This window comes from Mesoplodon densirostris, chromosome 16, assembly GCF_025265405.1.
Source record: "Mesoplodon densirostris isolate mMesDen1 chromosome 16, mMesDen1 primary haplotype, whole genome shotgun sequence".
Taxonomy (NCBI): Eukaryota; Metazoa; Chordata; class Mammalia; order Artiodactyla; family Ziphiidae; genus Mesoplodon; species Mesoplodon densirostris.
The window spans coordinates 15280344-15300770 of NC_082676.1; the positions used below are offsets into that span (position 1 = coordinate 15280344).

Consider the following 20427-nt stretch of genomic DNA (forward strand, 5'->3'; position numbering starts at 1 on the left):
GGGCACACTCACCCGAAGACTGACAGGAGCACCGACCAATCATAGCCTGCATCCCACTTTCTCAGGGCTTGCGGGGGACTTCCGGTTACTTAGCTTTTGCTGGAGGCTGCGCGTTCTGTCCAGATCTCCGCGTGTGCCCCCGAGCGCAGGGTCCCAGGCCGGCAGCAAGTAGGCTACATGTCGTCACCGCAAGCCCTAGAGGACGAACAGGGCGGCGGCGATCCACCCAGGGACCTCCGCAGCGTCCTGGTCACCAGCGTGCTCAACCTCGAGCTGCTGGATGAGGATCTCTTCAGGTAGCCGGCCGCATCGGGCCCGCACCCACGCATTGGGGTCAGAGGCTCCTGATCTTGCCTGCTGCCACCCCATTGCCCCTGCTCGTACCCCCCTGGACGAGGATGGGCTCTGCGCGAGATGCCTGTGCCGCGATTGGGAGGGAACTTGTGCCTGACAAGGCTGCCCCGGCTTCCTCCTCGGCGCGGGGTTCTGTGCGGTCCCACCTCTGGGAGGTCCTGGCAATCTAGGCAAAAAGTGGTGACCCAAGGTATCCTTCTCAGCAGCCTCCCCTGAGGAATCATGTCCCAGGGAGAGCCAGTCCAGAAAGGGCGGTGATTTGTCCAAGGGCACAAACTTATCCGCAGCTCCTGCATATTCACTATAATTTCCTCTTACATTCCTCATCCCTCCCACCACTAGGTGGGGTCTAGTAGCTCTTTATTCATTCTGAGGCCTGAGCCAGTTTCCCTCCTGATGCCGCTTAAATTCTTGACTGTAACTGGGGATTTAATAGTTAGGGCTTCCAAGGCTCCTCCTGGCTTATTGGAAGCTATCTTAGGTATTAGCTAAGCCCCACTTAAACCAATTACAAATAACTCCCTGGAGGGCTATTTGCAATGCATTATATGAAAAATGCTGGGCTGGGCAGTGGGAAGCTGGAGACCTAAATTCTTAATCCTCCACTGGGCTCATGCAATGGGCAAGACTTTTCACCTCTGGGGCCTCAGTTTCCTCATCTGTGCACTGAAGGGGTTAGATTTGAAGTCTGAGGGCCCTTCAAGCTCTAAATCTAGTTCTTTTAAGAACTGGGCTGTCAAGTTGAGGGTTGTAAGTGGCAGACCTTAATGCAGTCCCCCCCGCAGCTTGTGGGGTTCATCTTGGTCTACTCAAGGGCTTGAGAGGCTTATGCCTTACCCTGGTATGGGCAATGGAAGAAACACTGGACTTGGGCTCAAACGACCCGGATACTGCTCGGGATGGCAATGGTTGAGCTGTGTGTGTGTGACCTTGCTCAAGTCAGTTTCCCTCTCTGATCCCTGTTCTCATAGTATAAAATATGGGGATTGGTTCATTATCCTTAACTGAAGTCCACAGAAGTTTGGGGCATCCTTAAGGCCTTGAAGTTGTAGGTAGAGTGGTGTTAGGATATTTGCCTGGGGAAAGGCTTTCACCAGATTCTCAAAGGATCCCAAACCCCAATCAGGTTAAGAGATCCTGCACTAGAGGCTCATTGAAAATTGTGGGATGTGGCCCAGCACCCAAGTCTTTCCTGTTTTCTCCCTCTCCCCACAGAGGAAGGCATTACTGGGTACCCTCAAACCAGCGGCTGTTTGGGGGTCAGATCGTGGGCCAGGCTTTGGTGGCTGCAGCCAAGTCTGTGAGTGAAGATGTCCACGTGCATTCCCTGCACTGTTACTTTGTTCGGAAAGGTAAACCAACCCCTCCCTTAACCCACCCCAGCACTGGTGGCCCAGCAGCCACTTCTTTCTGGCCTTGGGGAGCAGACTGAGGAGAAAGAGGGAGAGAGGTAGAGGGGTGAGGGGAGGGGAGGGGGGGTGAGGGAGAGGGTTAAATGATCGCCCTTAGGGAAGCCTAGAGAGGAAGAAGGCCTGGGGCCAGGAAAAGCCTTAGACCCCATACCTGCTGAGATACTGGGTACTTGTTTCCTGGCCCACAGTGGCACAAGATTTTGGTGCTTAACTGTTCCCAGTGGGTCTTTTGTTCTTTATTCTTCATACACCTTCTGGTGCCAGTCCTGTGCTGGATCCGCAGAGGGGTGCTGAAACCTCTGCTGGGAGTTTGAGGCAGGCAGCTTAACTTGGAGAAGAGAACAGCCTGGGAAACGAGACCTTGGGTCTGGTCGGAGCTTTGCCATTGATTCACCAGGCGACCTTGAGTGAGATATAACCACCCTCCCCCACCCCTCCTTCATCCCACCTGAAAAATGCAGAAGGGGCGGGGCCAAGCAAGATCTCCGTAGCTGCTTACAGCTCTGGGATCAAATGAAGGAGGAGAAAGTAATCTTTTAAAACCCATGCTCCCTTTTGAGAAACATAAAAATCTCACTCCTAGGCAGATGCTCCCAATTTTAAGAGTCTCTGTCTTCTGCATGGTCCCATCAGCTGAGAAGAATTTATGAAACTTTATGATATGTGATCTGTATTAAAAAAGACAATGGGTTTCCGCCTTCATTTTACAAGTATAAAATAGTTAATAGTAAATACACCTTTTCACACTACGTTCCCATGCCCCTCACTCCCCATCCTTTTACTTCCTTTACTTCCGTGACAGTCATTGCTCTAAAGCATTTGAATACTTACCTTGGGGCGAGCCCCGTTCTCAACTTTGATGCTAGCTGGGGGCAGTTGCGCCCTTTGTTCCCTCAATTTGGTTGTAAACTCCAAAAGTGCTGGCCTTTTGATATTGTAATCCTTCTAGCCCAGTGAGACAGTTTTGTTTCGTTTTGGGGGGTGGGGGCATTACCTGGATCTCTCTGAATCACTTTCATCATCTGGTTTCTGAAAAGAATTCTTAGTCTTTGCAGGTAAAGTATCTAGTACAGGGCCTGGCATGATGTGGGTTTTCCATAAATGGTAATTATCATTACTTTTTGATGATGAACTTATGGGAATAATTAAAATTTGCATGTTACAGTGCACAGCTATGTACATTATCTTGTTTAATCCTCTTAAGTAAACAGCATTCCTGCCACTATTCTATGTATAAGGAACCTTGGACCCAAAGAGGTTATGTAAGAAGCTCCCATAATGCTCAGGTAGGCAAAGCCAGGATTTGAACCTGAGTTGCTTTGTGTGGCTCCAAGCTCTACACTTTGTTCTCCTTCTGTGATTTTCTCTTTCCTTCTTGGGAAATAATTCCAAACCATGGGAGAGGCCATCTCAGGTTCTGGGGGAAACATCCACTTCCTTGGAAATTCTCCATCCAGGGGCAGCATGAAATGAACCGTGCCAACACTGATAATCACCAATTATTTGTGTCCCTATCTGCTTCTTGAAAGGCTACAAGACAGATTAAAATAATTGGCAGCTATTATAGAACTATTAAAATAAAAGTCAGAATTCCCTGGTGGTCCAGTGGTTAGGACTCCACGCTTTCACTGCTGAGGGCCTGGGTTCGATCCCTGGTCATGGAACTAAGATCCCGCAAGCTGTGTGGTGTGGCCAAAAGTAAATCAGTTAATTAATTTTTAGAATAAAATAAAAGTCAAGGCAGATTAGGAGTAGGGGATTAACAGATACAAACTACATAAAATAGATAAGCAACAAGGATTTACTGTGTAGCACAGAGAATTATATTCAGTATCTTGTAATAACCTATAATGGAATATAGTCTGCAAAAAAATTAAGTATGGGAAAAAATAAAACATTTGGGGTAAAAAAAATTTTTTTAAGAAGGATATTAAGTTTTTTATTTTTTGGTCGGGCCACACGGCTTGTGGGATCTTAGTTCCCAGACCAGGGATTGAACTCGTGCCCTCAGCAGTGAGGGCACGGAGTCCTAACCACTGGACCACCAAGGAATTCCCTGGGACAAAATTTTCAAAAGTAATAATAAATAAAAGTCAAGGGCCAGGAGGCTAGTAGTAACGGGATTTGGGGGAAATAATTGTGTCAAAATACTAGGCTAAGGCATATCATTGCAGTTTTATACAAAAGTTAGTTCCGGGCTTCCCCGGTGGCGCAGTGGTTGAGAGTCTGCCTGCCGATGCAGGGGACACGGGTTCGTGCCCCGGTCCGGGAAGATCCCACATGCCGCGGAGCGGCTGGGCCCGTGAGTCATGGCCGCTGAGCCTGCGTGTCTGGAGCCTGTGCTCCGCAACGGGAGAGGCCACAACAGTGAGAGGCCCGCGTACCACAAAAAAAAAAAAAAAAAAAAAAAAAAAAGTTAGTTCCGAGCTTCCTGGCAGCAAGGCAAAAAGGGAAGCTCTCTTATTAGTTTGTGATGTGACCCTCTACCAGGTGCATGAAGATTTATAAACAGTTATGGTGCTCCAATGATATATAGATATATATTTTAATTTTTTTATTGGAGTATAGTTGCTTTACAATGTTGCTAATGATATTTTTAATTAAAAGATACTGGGAGGTGGAGGTGTTGGTCCTTGGCCATTTATCATATCAATCCTCTTTCTAAAAGCCCAGTATAGAATGTTAGTCAGTTTGGGTTTTTTGTTTGTTTGTTTTTTGATTAAAAAAAGTATTTCTCGGGCTTCCCTGGTGGTGCAGTGGTTGAGAGTCCGCCTGCTGATGCAGGGGACACGGGTTCGTGCTCCAGTCTGGGAAGATCCCACATGCCGCAGAGCGGCTGGGCCCGTGAGCCATGGCCGCTGAGCCTGCGCGTCCAGAGCCTGTGCTCCGCAACGGGAGAGGCCACAACAGTGAGAGACCCACGTACCGCAAAAAAAAAAAAAAAAAAAAAAAGTATTTCTCAGGGCTTACCTGGTGGTGCAGGGGTTGAGAATCCGCCTGCCAATGCAGGAGACATGGGTTCGAGCCCTGGTCCGGGAAGATCCCACATGCTGCGGAGCAACTAAGCCCGTGTGCCACAACTACTGAGCCTGCACTCTAGAGCCCCGAGCCACAACTACTGAAGCCTGCGCGCCTAGAGCCCGTGCTCCACAACAAGAGAAGCCACAGCAGTGAGAAGCCTGCGCACCACAATGAAGAGTAGCCTCCGCTCACCACAACTAGAGAAAAGCCCGTGCACAGCAACGAAGACCCAACGCAGCCAAAAATAAAATTAAAAAAAAAAAGTATTTCTCTAGATAGGTAGAAGAATGTAATACAGGTGTTATCTGACTTGGTATAGGTTTAAAGCATGGAGAATCTTGAGCAGGAGTCAAAAAACATTATTCTGTAAAGGCAGAGTAAATATTTTAGGTTTTGTGGGCAAAAGCAATAGCAGATAGTATGTAAACAAATGGGCTTGGCCATATTCCAAAAAATGTTATTTACAGCATCAATTTCCCTATCTATACAGTGGTGATAAGACCCATTTTGCATAGTTAACGTGAGACCAACGTGAGAAAAGATACCTTAGCAACAATTAAAAAATTCATAAACAGAAACCTCCATTAAGTAGAGTTGGGAGACCAGAGGGGGGAGCGCTCATGCCCTGTAACAATAGCAGAGCCCGACAGGAAAAAGACTCCTTTCTGGCAGGGACTCAGCCAATGAAAAACCATGGGCTCTTTGTTTACTAGGGCCCTCCCAATTGCACTATACTATAGCCCTCCCTTTTCCCCTCTATAAAAGCATTCTCCTCTTGCTGGACGGGGACTTGCATGTGGCTCACCGTGGTTGCAGACCCCGAATTGCATTTCTCTGCTGATCCTGAAGAAACTCATCTTTGCTGGAGAAGTATCTGGCTGTCTGTTTCAGGTCCACATAACTAATGCACTCACTCCATAACTGTTATCTTGCTTCTTTCAATATACTGCAGAGCCTACCAGCTCTATTCCAAAACAAATTTTAAAGAACAGGTCTGGAACTCATTCACACTGAAAGGTAAATCACTAGTAACTGAAAATACTGAATTTCAGCTGCAGCCCAAGGATTGGATGACAGCTTTTTTTTTTTTTTTTTTAATAGTTCGTTGATAGGGAAGGGAGGCCTCCTTCCCAGCCCCTGAAATCAGACTGCTTATGTAGCTGTCTCGTTTCTGGACTCTTGGGAAGCCCTTCTCAAAGGCCTTTGGCCTTGAGGAGCCCCCATTCTAATTAAAAATGCCCCTTTGGCATTGCTGGCTAACAGACCTGAGCAAACCCACTGGGCTTCAGGGCTTCATAGGCGTGTTTATTGCTGTTGAATGAGCCCCCAGTGCCTGGCAGGCTCCCCATTTGGATGGGGTGGAGGAAGCAATGCTTCTCTAGACCTGCTTCTTTCATCTCAAAGTTGAAAATCATCCCCAAGACATCTTACCACCTAGATGTCAGGGTTCTCCAAGGTTGGTCTGACTCAGACTAAAGGACTTCAGGGACACCAGGAAGACTCTCTCTAAAAACCCTCCCCGACCTGTTCATTGAGGGTTAATAGTCCTCACGCTGGGGCCAGTGTCTCATCCTGCCTTGTGAGCACAGATAGCGGAGGAGAAGGGTCAGGTGACTTTCATTTGCATTAAGGATGAAGGGACTGACAGCGGGCTTTTCCTGGGAGAATGAATTATCAGACAGTGGCCAAACCATATATAAAAATAGAACTCTGAGCCACAACTGCTAGCAACTAGCACAGGAAGCCAACCTACTATCTACAAGTCAGGCTTGGAGAAAGTCAGACCACCATTTCTAGCAGCCAGTCCAGGAAGCCAAACCATAGTCCCTGTAATGATCATCCCCTAATGGCCAGGACTTGATGAATAACTGAGAGCTTCCCTAAGTTTTGCCCCTGCTTCCAACTTAGGACTAACTGGGGAAAGCCAAACATGCACCCCTCACCAATTACACAGGCTGCCTGCTTCTAGTTAGCCTGCCTATCGCCATGCCAGCAGCCTCCAAGCAGGGCATACCTGAAACCTTTTTTTTCACTATAAAGCTTTCCCGCTCCTCTGTCTGTCTCTGAGTCTCTGCCAGGCGGAAGTGATTGTGGCTGACTCCCCTGATGCACTAAACTCTGAATAAATAACCTTTGCTTGTTCTCAAAAAAAAAAAAAAAAGAAAAAAAAGAAAAAAAAGAAAAAAAAAAAAAAGAAAGGAAGAAAAGAAAAACAAAACAGGCAGCAGGCCAGATTTGCTGACCCCTGATCTAGAAGAATGGTACCGGGTTCATGACAAGATCCCAGTCACAGAGGGAACAAGACAAAAGCTGAGAGTATTTTATTGAACAAACACAGAGCACTTACTACGTGCCAGATATTATTCTGAATACTTTACGACTCTGAACTAATTTAATCCTCATTAAAATCCTGAGAGGTATGAACACTATGATGATCCCCATTTCACAGACGCGTTAACTGCTCAAAGAGGTTAAGTGACTTTCCCAAGGTCACAGAGCTGGTGAGTGTCAGAGCCGGGCTTTGAATGCAGGGAATCTGGCAGTGTCCCTTTTGTCCCGTGCTATTGACAGAGAGGATCTCCACCTGCACCGGGAGCATCCCAATGACAGGGTCTAGGGCTCTCTCCCCAGTACCTGGGCTTCATCAGGCCTCAGTCAGTAGCTACCAAGCAGAGAAGGAATGGAGAACAAGCAACAGAGGGGCCTGTCCAGCCATGGTGATGGTGAGAGGGCCTATGGGGTTCAGTTGGGCTCACCATGTGCTGTGTGCCCTTTGCCTGCCGCAGGGGACCCGAAGGTGCCGGTTCTGTACCAGGTGGAACGGACGCGAACAGGGGTGAGCTTCTCCGTGCGCTCTGTGAAGGCTGTGCAACACGGCAGGCCCATCTTCATCTGCCAGGCCTCCTTCCAGAAGACCCAGCCCAGCCCTGTGCAGCACCAGTTCTCCATGCCTACCGTGCCCCCGCCGGAAGAGCTGCTTGGCCACGAGGCCCTCATTAACCAGTATTTAAGGTGAGAGACCTCAAGGTCCCAGGACAGTGTTCAAACTGCAGTCGCCACCTGTTAGCAGGCCACAGAGTCCTTTAGTTGATCTCGGCCAGCGTTTTAAAAAGCTGGACTAGGGAATTCCCTGGCAGTCCAGTGGTTAGGGCTCTGTGCTTCTACTGCAGGGGGCATGGGTTCGATCCCTGGTTGGGGAACTAAGATCCCACGAGCCATGAGGCACGGCCGGGGTGGGGGCGGGGTGCGGGGAAGCTGGACTAGAAAAGAAGATACTAGAGTGTATTGCCTGTAGTAAGGGTAGGCATCCTTTTGTGAAACATTAGTTCAGTTGTGTGTGACAGCATGTGTGCCCATGGGTGGGTGTTGTTGGATCATGGTGTGAAATGCAGGGCTTCCTGTTCAGCCAGTTCAGGTACTGTTACAGCTTTCCTACTGTTTAAACACTGAAATACTTCTATAACTGTTGGTAAATACCTCCCCAGTCCCTGAGTGGTCCCCCTTCACTTCCAGGGTCACCCATGACCCAGCAGCCTAGGAGTTAATGCCTGCCAGGGGTGAGGGTCCCTGCTGCAGAGCTGTGGCCCTGCTGCCTTTGCCTTAGTGCATGTTAAGTATTTTGAATGTCACCTGGTAAAATAGGTTTCTTACCTGAATCACAGCTAATTAAGTTGGAAAAATGCTGGCGCAGTGGAAAGAGCTCTGGGTCCTGACACAGGACAAGTCACGTGGATTTGTTACGGCAAGTCCACGTGCCCAACTTGCACAGTGAGGCCAAACCAACCGAAACATCGGAGTTTGGAGCAGAGAAAGGTTTATTCCAAGGCCATGCAAGGAGATGGGTGGCTCACGCTCTAAAAAACCCCAAGCTCCCTGAAGGGCTCTAGAGCGCAGGCTCAATAGTTGTGGCACATGGGCCTAGGTGCTCCGCAGCATGTGGGATCTTCCCAGACCAGGGATCAAACCCACGTCCCCCGCATTGGCAGATGGATTCTTAACCACTGTGCCACCAGGGAAGTCCCTCCTGGAGGGTTTTGGCAAAGCATTTTTAAAAGCCAGGTAAAGGAGGAGGGTGGCAGGATTATGTGATCAGCTCATGCACAATTCTCTGATTGGCTGATGGTGAGGTAAGAGGGCAGCATCACAGGGGTTAACACTGTTAGTCCTCCGGCTCCAGGAGGCCTGGGGCCGTGTCCTCATGGTCATCAAGTAGTTAACATCTTTCATTTGGCTGGGGGGGTGTGGTTAGCATCTGTAAAACAGCTCAGGAAATGTGCATCACATACTGTTATCTAGGTACTTCAGAGAATAAAGCAGAGGATATGGGGGAAGGGCCTGTCCCAGGAAGGCCCCATAGGGTCCTGCTCGGTTACAGTTCCCCTCCTCAGTCTTGAGGAGAACGGGTTTTGACCAATAAAAGGAATAAAGGTTCAGATAAGGAGGTTAATCGTAAACTTGACAGAGGTATCCACAGGGTCCTGCTCGGTTATAGACTGGGGCCAGGGCTCCACCTCTATTAGAGCCCACCTGCTGTGTAGCTTTGCTCAACCCCCCAGCCTCTCAGAGCCCTGCTTCTTCATCTAAAACATGGGAATGGCTGTTTTTGCCCTGCAGACTTCACAGCTGTATCGTAAGGAGAGCCCTGCTGCCTTGTGCAGCAGTCAGGGCTGTCAGCCCGGTGATGGAACAGATGTGCATCTGCACCTAGGAAAAGCCTGGGTTCACATCTAGACTGTCCCTGCCAGCCGTGTGAGTTCGGCAAGTTGCTTTTCCACTCTGAGCCTGTGTCCTCCGTTGTAAAATGGTGCCAATCAGAATTTCTACCTTATAAGGCTGCTGTGAGGATTACACAGGACAACAAGGCCCGCCGTGAGTGCTCAGTAAATTGTAGTTACATCACTCTTGACAGAGAAGAATAAGCGTGGAGCCTGGTATGCGGTCAGAGCTCCACAATGTTTGAGAAATGAAAGGAGGACATTGTTCTTAAAGGTCCCTGAATCTAGAGTTGTGTGTCCCATAAGGAAGCCGCTAACCACAGGTGGCTGTGTTAAGTTAATTAACATTAAATAGAATTAATTCAGTTCTGGTCCTCGGTCACACTGGCCACATTTCAAGCCCTCAACAGCTACATGTAGCTCGTGGCTACCACAGCGGACAGTGCAGCTACAGACCATACCATCATCACAGAAGGTTCTGTCAGACAGGGCTCGAAAGGATAGGGATAGAAACGGAAATCCCGGGGAAGAGCCTAGGGGCACAAGGGGTGGTCCTTACTGTGGCAAAGGGGCTTCCCTGGAAATGGGCTCCGCTCCCTGGAACACAGCGTCCCTGGTTGCTCAGGGTGAGGTAAGTCAGTCCAAGTAGGGCAGCCTGTTTCCTGAGTGTTAGAATAGAGAAGTGGTCAAGAGTGTGAACCAAGGAGCCAGACTGGCTGGGTCCGAACCCCGCGCCCCTCCACTTCCTGAGCAGGCTACCTGCACCCTCTGTGCTTGCTTCACGTATCAGATGGCAGTGAGAACAGCATGGATCTCACAGAGGTGTTGACGGGTGAGTTCATGTGTGTGAAATGCCTGGAACGGGGCCTGTCACAGGGTACACCGCATGACTAGATGATGTGTTGGCTTCATATGCCTTATCTTGTCTCCTCCACAGTATTTACTATGAGGTAGGTGACTGTCATTATCCACATTTTGCAGATGGGAAAAAGGCTGAGCGATGACTAACTTGCACCAGGCCACAGGGCTCATAAGTGGCAAAGAAAGGATGCAAATCTATCCTATCTTGCCTGCCAGAGGGGAGGGGAGCTTTGCGGATAAGTCAGGAGTCCCTGTGGAGGAATGAGAGGGGTCAGAAGAGGCGGCTCAGAGGACAGGCTCCCCATCTTCCTGGGTCTCCCCATCCCTCTCCCCTTTACTTTCAGGGACCCTAACCTTCAAGAGAAGTACCGAGTGGGGCTGAACCGAATTGCTGCCCGGGAGGTGCCCATTGAGATCAAGCTGGTAAACCTACCCACTCTGAGCCAGCCCAAACAGAGCATGGAGCCCAAACAGATGTTCTGGGTGCGAGCCCGGGGCTACATTGGTAAGAGGACCCCATGGCCTGAAAGGAAATGCTCTCCGGGGGCCTAGACCTGTACCTCATTTGCCCTTTGTGGCCTTGGGCATGTCACTTCCCCACTCTGGGCCTGTTTACTTATCTGCATGATGGGGAGGTTGGCTCAGCCCTTTGCTTGGGGAGAACGGGCAGGTGACTGTAATCCTAATGTTGCCCCTTTCTGGGGAAGGCAAGGCACCTTGCCGAGATTCTTCCCCAGGTCCCCTGCTAAGCATCAGGTGCCTTTGTGCAAATTGGAAGAAGACCCTTCGGGGGTCCACGGTGGAAGACGTGGGGACGGAAGACTGGATTTCAATCCTCACTTGCACCTGACCCCTCCCATCCCTGTCTCCCTTATCGCCCATCACACACACACACCTTGGGCCAGGTGCCCTTGGGCAGTGAACAGTCTGCACCCCTATGCACGGCAGCCCCTTTCTCCCTACCTCCCTTCAGGTCCTGAGCTGTAAAGCCCAGGAGCCCAGGGCTGATGGGGCCGGAATCTGTTGCAGGGGAGGGCGACATGAAGATGCACTGCTGCGTGGCAGCCTACATCTCGGACTATGCCTTCCTGGGCACAGCACTGCTGCCCCACCAGGAGCAGCACAAGGTGCACTTCATGGTCTCCTTGGATCACTCCATGTGGTTCCACGCCCCTTTCCGAGCTGACCACTGGATGCTCTATGAGTGTGAGAGCCCCTGGGCCGGTGAGTGTGGGACCATGGGGGATGAGGGTGCTGACCCTGGGAGGGCAGGGAGCCTGCTTTCTTGGGTGATGCCGTCCCCCACCCACTTTCTGTGGAGCACCACACAGATCACTCACTTCCTCTTCTGCTTCCCTAGGCTGTGGTATCCTTGTCTTCAAAATGACAGGGTGAGGCCTGAGGATGGGACACCTGCTCAGCTCTTCATTTCTGTAACGTGCTGGGAATATGATTCAGTTTATCTCAGAGACTCAGTTCTAGTCCCAGAACCACTTCAGAGTCCCTGTGTGATCCTGGGCAAGTCCCATCTCCTCTCTGAGCCTGTTTCCCCATCTAAACAAATAGGGTTGCATTAAAACAGGTATCCAAAGCTGGTGGCGCATCAGACCACCACCTGGGGGAGCTTTTTCAGAACACTCTCAGATTCCATCCCTAAGATTCTGACTCTGCAGATCTTGGATGAGATCCAGGAAACTATTTTTAAGAAGCTCCCGGGACTTCCCTGGCGGTCCAGTGGTTAAGACTCCATGCTTTCACTGCAGGGGGCACAGGTTTGATCCCTGCTTGGGGAACTAAGATCCCGCATGCTGCACGGCGCAGCCAAAAAATTAAAAAAAAAAAAAAGCTCTCTAAGTGATTCTGACAACTAACCTGGTTGAGGGTCAGGGCACTCAGCATTCTCTAAGGGCCCCACTGCTTGGATACTCCTTATAGTGTTGAGAGAAACCCAGACTCGTTCATCAGTGCCTAGTCTCAGAGCCCTGGGTTCCTTTCCAAGGAAGTGCATTTCAAACAAAGAAAAGCCTTGCTTGGTGAAACAAGGACAAAACTTGAGGGACTTCTTATACTCAGGGAAGGGGGGCTCTCAAGCACCAACAGCATCACAATAAAGGAGCCACAACTTGAAGTTAGGACTCTTGGGTTCATGTTTGGCCTGAGCCTTCAGGCCAAGTCCCTGAGCCTCTCTGGTCTTGACTGGCATCATCTGGAACATGGGACAAGGCCTAAGTGAGCTGTTCCGCATATAAGAGAAACCAGCAGTTCCCTTCCTAAATAATCAGACTAAGGCCCTGGGCTAGCAAGGGAGAATCTCCACATGGGGAGGGGGATGGCCAGGTCTCATGGCTCCACGTCCTGTCCTCCGAGCCCCTTTGTCCCTGTGGGGATGGAGGTGGGGTTTTTTTTGTTGGTTGGTTGGTTTGAATGAATTACCAGCCTGGAGGGCCTGGTTTGATTTATTACAAAGGGAACTGATGGGGGCTTCCCTGGTGGCACAGTGATTGAGGGTCCGCCTGCCGATGCAGGGGACACCGGTTCGTGCCCCGGTCCGGAAAGATCCCACATGCCGCGGAGAGGCTGGGCCCGTGAGCCATGGCCGCTGAGCCTGCGCGTCCGGAGCCTGTGCTCCGCAACGGGAGAGACCACAACAGTGAGAGGCCCGCGTACTGGGGTGGGGGGGGGGAGGGAACTGATGGGTTTCCTCACACAGGTGGCCAGAAGTGGGGCAGATCTGGTTAGCTGAGCTACTGAACCACACTGTTCTCAGAACGTCTCCCCTTGGGATTTTTTTGAGGAAGCCAGCAGATACGTGAAAGTGCTTTTAAACCATCAAGTGGGATTCCCATGGGAGGAGTTACCCCCGATGACCAACCATAATAGGCTCCTAAAAGGGTGCTTGGCGATTGGGAGTGCCCACAACACTGAGTGTACCCTGGCACGGGGTGGCCCAACCTGAGTTGTACGTTTTTCAAGGAGGGCATTTGGCTGGGTGGAAGGAGACAGAAGGCCGTTCTCTCCCTTATCTTCGCAGGTGGCTCCCGGGGCCTAGTTCATGGGCGGCTGTGGCGTCGGGACGGGGTCCTGGCTATGTCCTGTGCCCAGGAGGGCGTGATCCGAGTGAAGCCCCGGGACTCAAAAAGCAAGCTGTAGCTAGAGGTACCAGCTTGGTCTGGGACTTCAAGGATCTCCCTTGTCCCCCGACTCCTGAGGCAGGAGTTATCCAGGGCTGGGCCTTTGGTGCTGAACATGGAATAAAGAGACTTCTACCAGTGGAGCTGCTGGCCTTTAATCCCCCTGGGCCGGAACTGCAGCCCTCCCTCCAGCCATCAACCCCAGGACTCCTGGCCCTTAGCCAGGCTGGCTTGGAGGCCCAAGGAAAAGGGACCATTGACCCTGACCTGGGGCACAGCCCCCAGATAGTCATAAGCTTGAGAGGCTTTCTCCCTGCACCATCCTAGCCAAAGCTTGTCCTGAGCCCAGCTCCACAGAAGAAGCACATTTCTTCACTCTGCTACAAATCCTTTGTGGAACTTCTAGGGGTTCCCAGCACCCCTGGTCACCTCCCAAATGCTGTCTGTGTCCTCATCCGCCCCTACCCCACTTCCCATACTGGGGCAGTGCCTCTCCCCACAGTGGCCTTAAGTCTAGGTGTGGTTAGTCCAGCACCTCCTTGATGAGTAGTTCTTTGAGACTGGGGGGTGGCGTGGGCGTCAGGCCTGCCTCTTGCAGGGCCTGGAGCCGGGCCTCTGATTGGTGTTTGTCCAGGCCCAGGTGCCAGGAGAGCCGCACGTGGGCCTCCAGAAAGGGTGCCAGAAAAGGGTGAGGGCTCTTGTCCCCCAGCAGCTGTAGGGCCTTCTCACAGCATGCCCGGGCCTCCCCAGGGTCCTCCAGCTCCTGGTGGCACACAGCCAGCCCTGCCAGGGTCAGCAGAGGGCGATCTGGGCCTGAGGGGACACCCAGCTGGGCCTGCAGCTGCCAGGCGTTGGCCCAGAGCGCCAGGGCCTCGCGGTAGAGGCCAGTGCAGGTGAGGCTCTGCGCCCGCCGCAGCTCCGGCAGCACAAAGAAGTCTTGCAGGTCCGGGGCCTGGCGCAGCTCAGGGACTGCCTGGAGGTGGCCCAAAAACTGCTCGAAGGCCCGGCTGCGGCGGGCGATGGTCTCTGCGGTAAAGTTCCGGCGCAGGCGCTTGCGGGGGAAGGAGATGGCAGCCATGGGGCCCCGGAACTGCCGCTGCAGGTTTCGGTGCAACCGCTCAAAGTCCGAGTATCGGCGGGAGATCTGGGCTGGCTGGCGACCCGGTGGCCCCGGGCCCGTCACGGCGAGGGTGTAGAGCTGCGGGGGAGGGTGGGGGTCAGGGCAGGTGCAGGGTGTCCCCGGGACCCTTCCCTCTCACTTCCAGCTCTCTTCCCCCACCTCTTCCCTTCACCCCCGAGGCTGCTAGGGAGCCCAGTCTCATCTTACCTGAGGCTCATCTGAAATGACCCAGGCCCAAGGCAGCATGGGGAGAAAAAGACAGAGATGAGCTTCAGCGCCTGGTCCAGCCGCCCGCTCTGCCCCTCCTAGGGAGTACTCCCTTCCCATAGGGCAGTGAGTTCTTCTAACAGCCCCTCTGGAAAACCAGCCGAGGGCCGAAACCCAGGCCCATCTCTTGGGCCTCTAGAGCTAACTAACCTTTAGGATCAGCTTGGAGCTTTATTCCACTCTGGATCCATAGCCCTACATCCCTGGCCAGGTTATTCCAATCCAGACCCAGAACACAGTTTTTCAGACAGCCCCAGTAGCGACCAGTGTGAAAAGTGCACTGGGACCCAAGTTCTAACCTCAGGTCAGGTGCTCCCTCACTATGGGATGTCAGGCAGGGCAGTCCCCTTCTTGGGTCCGCTTCCGACTCTAGTGAATGGAGCGCTGGCCCAGCTCACTGTTTACTTAAGTGTGGGACGTGTGCAAACGTTGGTACCTGGGTGGTTTAGGGGGTATGTACTGGAGTAAATAACACTGAATCAGAGGCAGGAGGCGATGCCCCCACTAATTCTCTGTGAACCTTTCTGACTGCACGTTGAGAAGCTCTCAGTTTGGTTTTAAAAAGCCCTTTTCGTCTCCATTTTTAGAAGAGAGCCAGAAAGAGACTCTCAGGTCAGAGCCTTCTTCAGACAGCAGCATCCAGGCAGGGCTGAATGACACTTTCACTGCTTTTATTTTTATGGTTATCTTCTCTTTATGGCAAGTGAGCCTTTCCATATACAGTTGTACTATAAAGTCTTTTAAACTTATTTTTTAAAAAATAGGTTTATTTGAAGAGAAACGTGAAGCACAGAATGGTACATGTAGCATTTAGATAGGACAAGAACTGTGAGGGTGCTGGAGGTTCGGGAAACACTGAACAAGATGACCACTAAGCTTCCCCCCAGGTCCGAGAACCCAAATATGGATTAATCTGTAATCATGCTGAGCTAACAGGTCTAAAGGGGGGATTAGCAAGCGTTCGATGTTGAAAGCATACTAACACCAAACCGAGATTTTCCTCTCGAATTTGTTCTGTGAAACTGCCAATATCCTAGCCACCCCTGGTCAGTTAGGTTTGCCTGCTCTGTCCTTCCCTTGAAGATTCACAGTGTACATTAATATTCAGGATTAAAAAGTTTAACAATAAAGAAGCTTATTTTACTCTCGTTCAACTCTGCATTCCCAAAACATATTGCATATTGACTGTAAAAACTTTTTTTTTTTTTTTAAATAACAGTTATTGATATTCCAGGGAACCAATTTTCTGCTGAACACATTTCAGGAAGCACTGGTCTATAGTGACCCCTTATGCTCATCTAGCTTTTATTTTCATTTGTAATTTCTGGACAAAAACCCATTTTAGATCCATTATCTGATCCTTATACTGTCCCACTGAGATAGGTAATAAGAGTCACTCCATTAACGGAGCACCTACCCTGCACCACGTGCTGTGCCTGGCTCTTCACATCTACTATTTTATCATCACAACAGCACTGCCAGGAAGCCATCCTTACCTCCGTCTGACAGCTCAGGAAGCAGGCCCCAAGGGGGGCAAAGGGCTCAAAGACCTCCCTTAAGTCACACAGCTGGTAAATGGCCCAGCTGGGACTCAAACCCAGGCCAACCTAATTCCAAAGCCTGTGCTCTTAACCCCCAGGAGATGTTAAAGCAGGATGTAGGGTCCCCATCGAACAAAGAGAAGATTCGTTTCCCCAGACCTGGGCCAGGCCAAACTTGGCTCTATCCTGTCATTCTCTTCCCAGAGTTGCCCGCATACTTCCCTGTCTCCCAGCTGCTACTAGATAACTGATCCTTGGCGCCCCTTTCCTGTGCATGACCCCCAGCCAGGCCTTTTGCCACTTAAGATCTGATCATCGGAGTCAATCCCTGCTCAAATGGGAGCAGTCGCCCCATGGGCGTGGCCCTTTTTTCACTAAGAGCTGCAGAGACGGGTGGAGAAGCCCAGATGTGGGACAGGGCTCCAGGCACCCTTCCTGCTGAGTCAGAAATGGAGGAGGGTGGTGAAGAGGAGGGAAGTGAGAGGCAGGGAGCTGCTGCTGCCATGACCAGCCAGGTCAGGCTGGGTTTCAGGACCGGGACCACCGAATTCGCCATGTGTTTCTCCTTTCCACAGCCAGGAAATCAGGGCTTCCCCCCCGGCACTGATCTTCACCCCAACCCTACCCATCCCATAAATCCAGTCCTTAGGACAAACTTACTCTGTACAGGTGGTGCTGGAGAACTGACTTTCCTGGATGGTAAAGAGGCTACAACAGGCCCTAGAGGCCAGACATTTTCAACCCAAAGCTAAGTAATAATAATAGAACTACCATTTTATCGAGCACTTCATGATGCCAGGTGCAACGCTCAGGGCTTTCTGTGCACTGTCTCATTCGATTTCTGCGACAATCCTGGGCATTATCCCCTTGTTCAGATGAGGAAACAGGGTCGTCAAAGTTTCACAATTCACCCAAAGTCAAACGACTGGTAGTAACTGGGATCCAAAACCCATTTTTCTAACCACTAACCAATGCAACTTGGATCTCAAGTCTGACTCAGATAATATTCTTCCTTGTGTATCTTGCATCTTGCAACGATTTGCAAAACCCAGGGAGCAGGGGACACACACACTAGTTCTTAGTCTCAGAACCAGGACTGGATAGGTCCATAGTCCCTCAAAAAAAGTTTTAAGTCATTTGCCTGAGGATCTGCTCAAGTTACATCCCCTTTCTGGCTTCAGTTTCCCCATCTGTAAAATGGGGCAGCCATTTATAACTAGATCCCCCAGGAAGCTGGCGTTTTCCCTACTTTCTCTTAGCCAGACTTCTAGACTCACAGCCCAGGGATTCCTGGACCCTCACTCACCACGTACTTGGAGGGCGGGTCCTTGACCACGTTGGCGCTGGTCACCTCAAAGAGCAGCCGCTGGGGTACCAGGGTGTTCCGGGACTTCTTCCAGAAATCTTGCAACTGCCGTGTCAGGAGCTGACTGCCCCGCTGCCCATCAGGTGGGGGACTCCGTTCTGCCTGAGCACAGGATGGGCCTGGGGCCAGGTTCCACATAAATTACATGCCCTGACCTCATTCATCCTCCCAACAAATGACAAAGGATTTATCCCCATTTGACATAAATGGAAACGGAGGGCCAGAGAGGGGGCCTGGTGCCAAACACCTGCCCGGCAGACAGTAGATGTTAAGTAAATATCTCTACCCCCAAAAGATTGCTAGCACATTACTACCATTTGTATCCCAGACCCTGTACACATCATGCCCTAAACCACCCGGGATGGGAGGGATTTCCCCTATTTGACACTTGGCTGAGAGAGGTGTTGCGACTCTCTCAAGGTCACACAGCCAAGAGGTGGCTGGGGCACTTAAAGAAGTGTCTGCGTTTCGGCTGGATCAGCTCGGGAACGCGGCTGGGGTGGAGGCCTAATCGAGCCCCAGGGTTCCCGCCTCCATCCTCCCGCACTCGCCTGCGTCTTCTCCCGCCGCCCGGTCCCCATCGGGCAGCGGGTCGGGGTCAGCCTCCTCGTCGTCCTCGTCGTCCTGGTCCTCGTCGTCCTCGGCACTGGTGAAGCTCAGGGTGCCGCTGAGGCGGGACGACAGGCCCTCGGCGTCGTCGTCCTCCAGTTCCGAGCTCTCCGGGAACTGCTCGGCCTCGGGGCCGGCCGCTGCCTCCCCGGGGCCGTCGCCGGTCAGGGCGTGCCGCAGCCGGTGCAGGAGCCGCGAGGCCATGGCACCCCGGGGGGAGCTCGCGACGCTGGGTCCCGGGCTGGGGAGGGAGGCGGACCCCAGCCCCGCGCGAGGAGGGGGCGGGGCGGGGCCGGGATTGGGGGAGGGAGGGGCGCCGCGGAGGCCCCGCCCTTGCCTGTGGAGGGTCCCGCGACTCTCCCGGCTCCTTTTTCACCCCCTGGCGCGGGTCTGCCTCCTGCGCCCCGAGGTGCACTCTGGGGCGCCCCGCTCCCCCGGGTTCTCGTGCAGCCCGCGGTGCCTGGACGAGGGCAACCGGGCTCCGCCGCGTTCCGCCGGGCCCAGGCCGCTCCGGCCCCTTCCTGCCGCCGCCCCGCCTCCGGCCCCGCCTGCTCCCTGAGGCGCCCGGGAGTCCCGGGCCCTTCGCTCCATGAGGGATTTGGGAATCCTGGGTAGGCCTGGGCAAGCCCCCGGCCCCCTAAGGGATCGTCCCCAATCCGGAGGGGCCTACACCCTCCTTGAATCCTCCCAACCCTCCGGAGACCCAGGCTGGCCCCAATCTATCCCCTAATTTTTACCCAGCACTCTAACTTTCCAAAGTCATTACGCGGCAGTAGGAAACCGAGGCCAAGAGAAGCCGAGTGATCTGGGATGAAATCTGACCTCCGACCTCGAGTAGCCTAGGTTTTCTCATATGTAAAACAGGAACAATTAATACGAATTTAAGTACGAATTTTGCGCAGAGGAGGGACTAAGAGGATAATAAGTTACACAATGATCATTGTTTCTACAGTGTTCACAAGCTTTTACAATCTCATTTGAACCTCCTCACACGTAGGACATAGGCAAACGGGGAAAACTGAGACCCAGAGAGGCTGAGTTACTTTCCCCAAGTCATACAGCTTGCCAGAGGTTTCTGAGTGTAAGGCCCTGCAGCCCAGGTCTCCTGAGTTCCACATCCTGTTCTTTTCGCACGCTGCAGGCCTGGTAATCTCAGCAAATCCCCTAGTGAGCTGTGTTTTTATTTTTTATCCAGAGGGCAGCAGTAGGTCAAGAATTTATTGTCCCTTCCCGTCAAAAGGCCTAGCTATCAGTCCCTAGCAGGGCAGATATTGCTAGTTATACAATCAAACAAGTAAAGTCTCTGATGGTAGCTCCTCCCCTTTTTAAAGGGCACAGGAGAGAGGGGTGTGGGAATAGCTTTGAATGGAACACATACTGCCTGCCCTCCCTCTGTGCAGAAGGGGCAGGGTTCTCATTTCTTTTTTTTTTTTTTTTTTTTTTTGCGGTATGTGGGCCTCTCACTGTTGTGGCCTCTCCCGCTGCAGAGCATAGGCTCCGGACGCGCAGGCTCAGCGGCCATGGCTCACGGGCCCAGCCGCTCCGCGGCATGTGGGATCCTCCCGGACCGGGGCACAAACCCGCGTCCCCTGCATCGGCAGGCGGACTCCCAACCACTGGGCCACCAGGGAAGCCCAGGGCTCTCATTTCTTGAAGTTCCACTGTATCCTCCAACCTGTTCTAGGCACTTTACAAGGGGTCACATCTCACCCTCACAACATCCTGGGGAGGAGGCTGTTAGTGGACAAGAATGGTCCATTTTCAAGATGAAGAAACTGAGGCAAATAGACTTTCCCCAAATCCACAGCTAGGAAATAGGAGGGCTGTGATTTAAGGCCAAGTCTGTGTAATCTTAAAGCTTTAATGACTCTTCATTCAGCTTCCCAGCAGGGTGTTGGCGCAACAAAGACACACCTCATTTGTTCATTCATTCAGCACTCACCCATTCACCAAACATTGGGTGAATCTTAACCTGTACTTTGTCAAATGCCTCACAAGTCTGGGTACAAAGCAGGTGTTCACAAAACCAC

General features: G+C 51.9%; 2 protein-coding genes across 3 annotated transcripts; one reads left to right on the forward strand and one right to left on the reverse strand.

Moving 5' to 3' along the window:
- Positions 1 to 78: 78 nt before the first annotated feature.
- On the forward strand, positions 79 to 16021 carry ACOT8 (acyl-CoA thioesterase 8). 2 transcript variants are annotated; one of them, XR_009534618.1, is made up of 7 exons: positions 79 to 296; positions 1570 to 1706; positions 7574 to 7799; positions 10708 to 10868; positions 11393 to 11587; positions 11724 to 13013; positions 13395 to 13449. XR_009534618.1 is itself a non-coding variant. In XM_060119952.1 (6 exons), the coding sequence occupies exons 1-6, from the start codon at positions 178 to 180 to the stop codon at positions 13511 to 13513; spliced, it is 957 nt and encodes a 318-aa protein (XP_059975935.1). In that variant the 5' UTR covers positions 79 to 177; the 3' UTR covers positions 13514 to 16021. The 2 variants fall into 2 exon arrangements, 1 of the variants encoding a protein (XP_059975935.1); XM_060119952.1 differs by lacking the exon at positions 11724 to 13013 and having other exon boundaries at positions 13395 to 16021.
- Positions 12057 to 18895, reverse strand: SNX21 (sorting nexin family member 21). Its single transcript, XM_060119951.1, has 3 exons — positions 18340 to 18895; positions 17729 to 17907; positions 12057 to 14692 (listed from the first exon to the last, which is right to left on the reverse strand). Exons 1-3 carry the CDS (start codon positions 18599 to 18601, stop codon positions 14018 to 14020), a joined length of 1116 nt encoding a protein of 371 aa, XP_059975934.1. The 5' UTR covers positions 18602 to 18895; the 3' UTR covers positions 12057 to 14017.
- Between the last annotated feature and the right edge of the window lie 1532 nt (positions 18896 to 20427).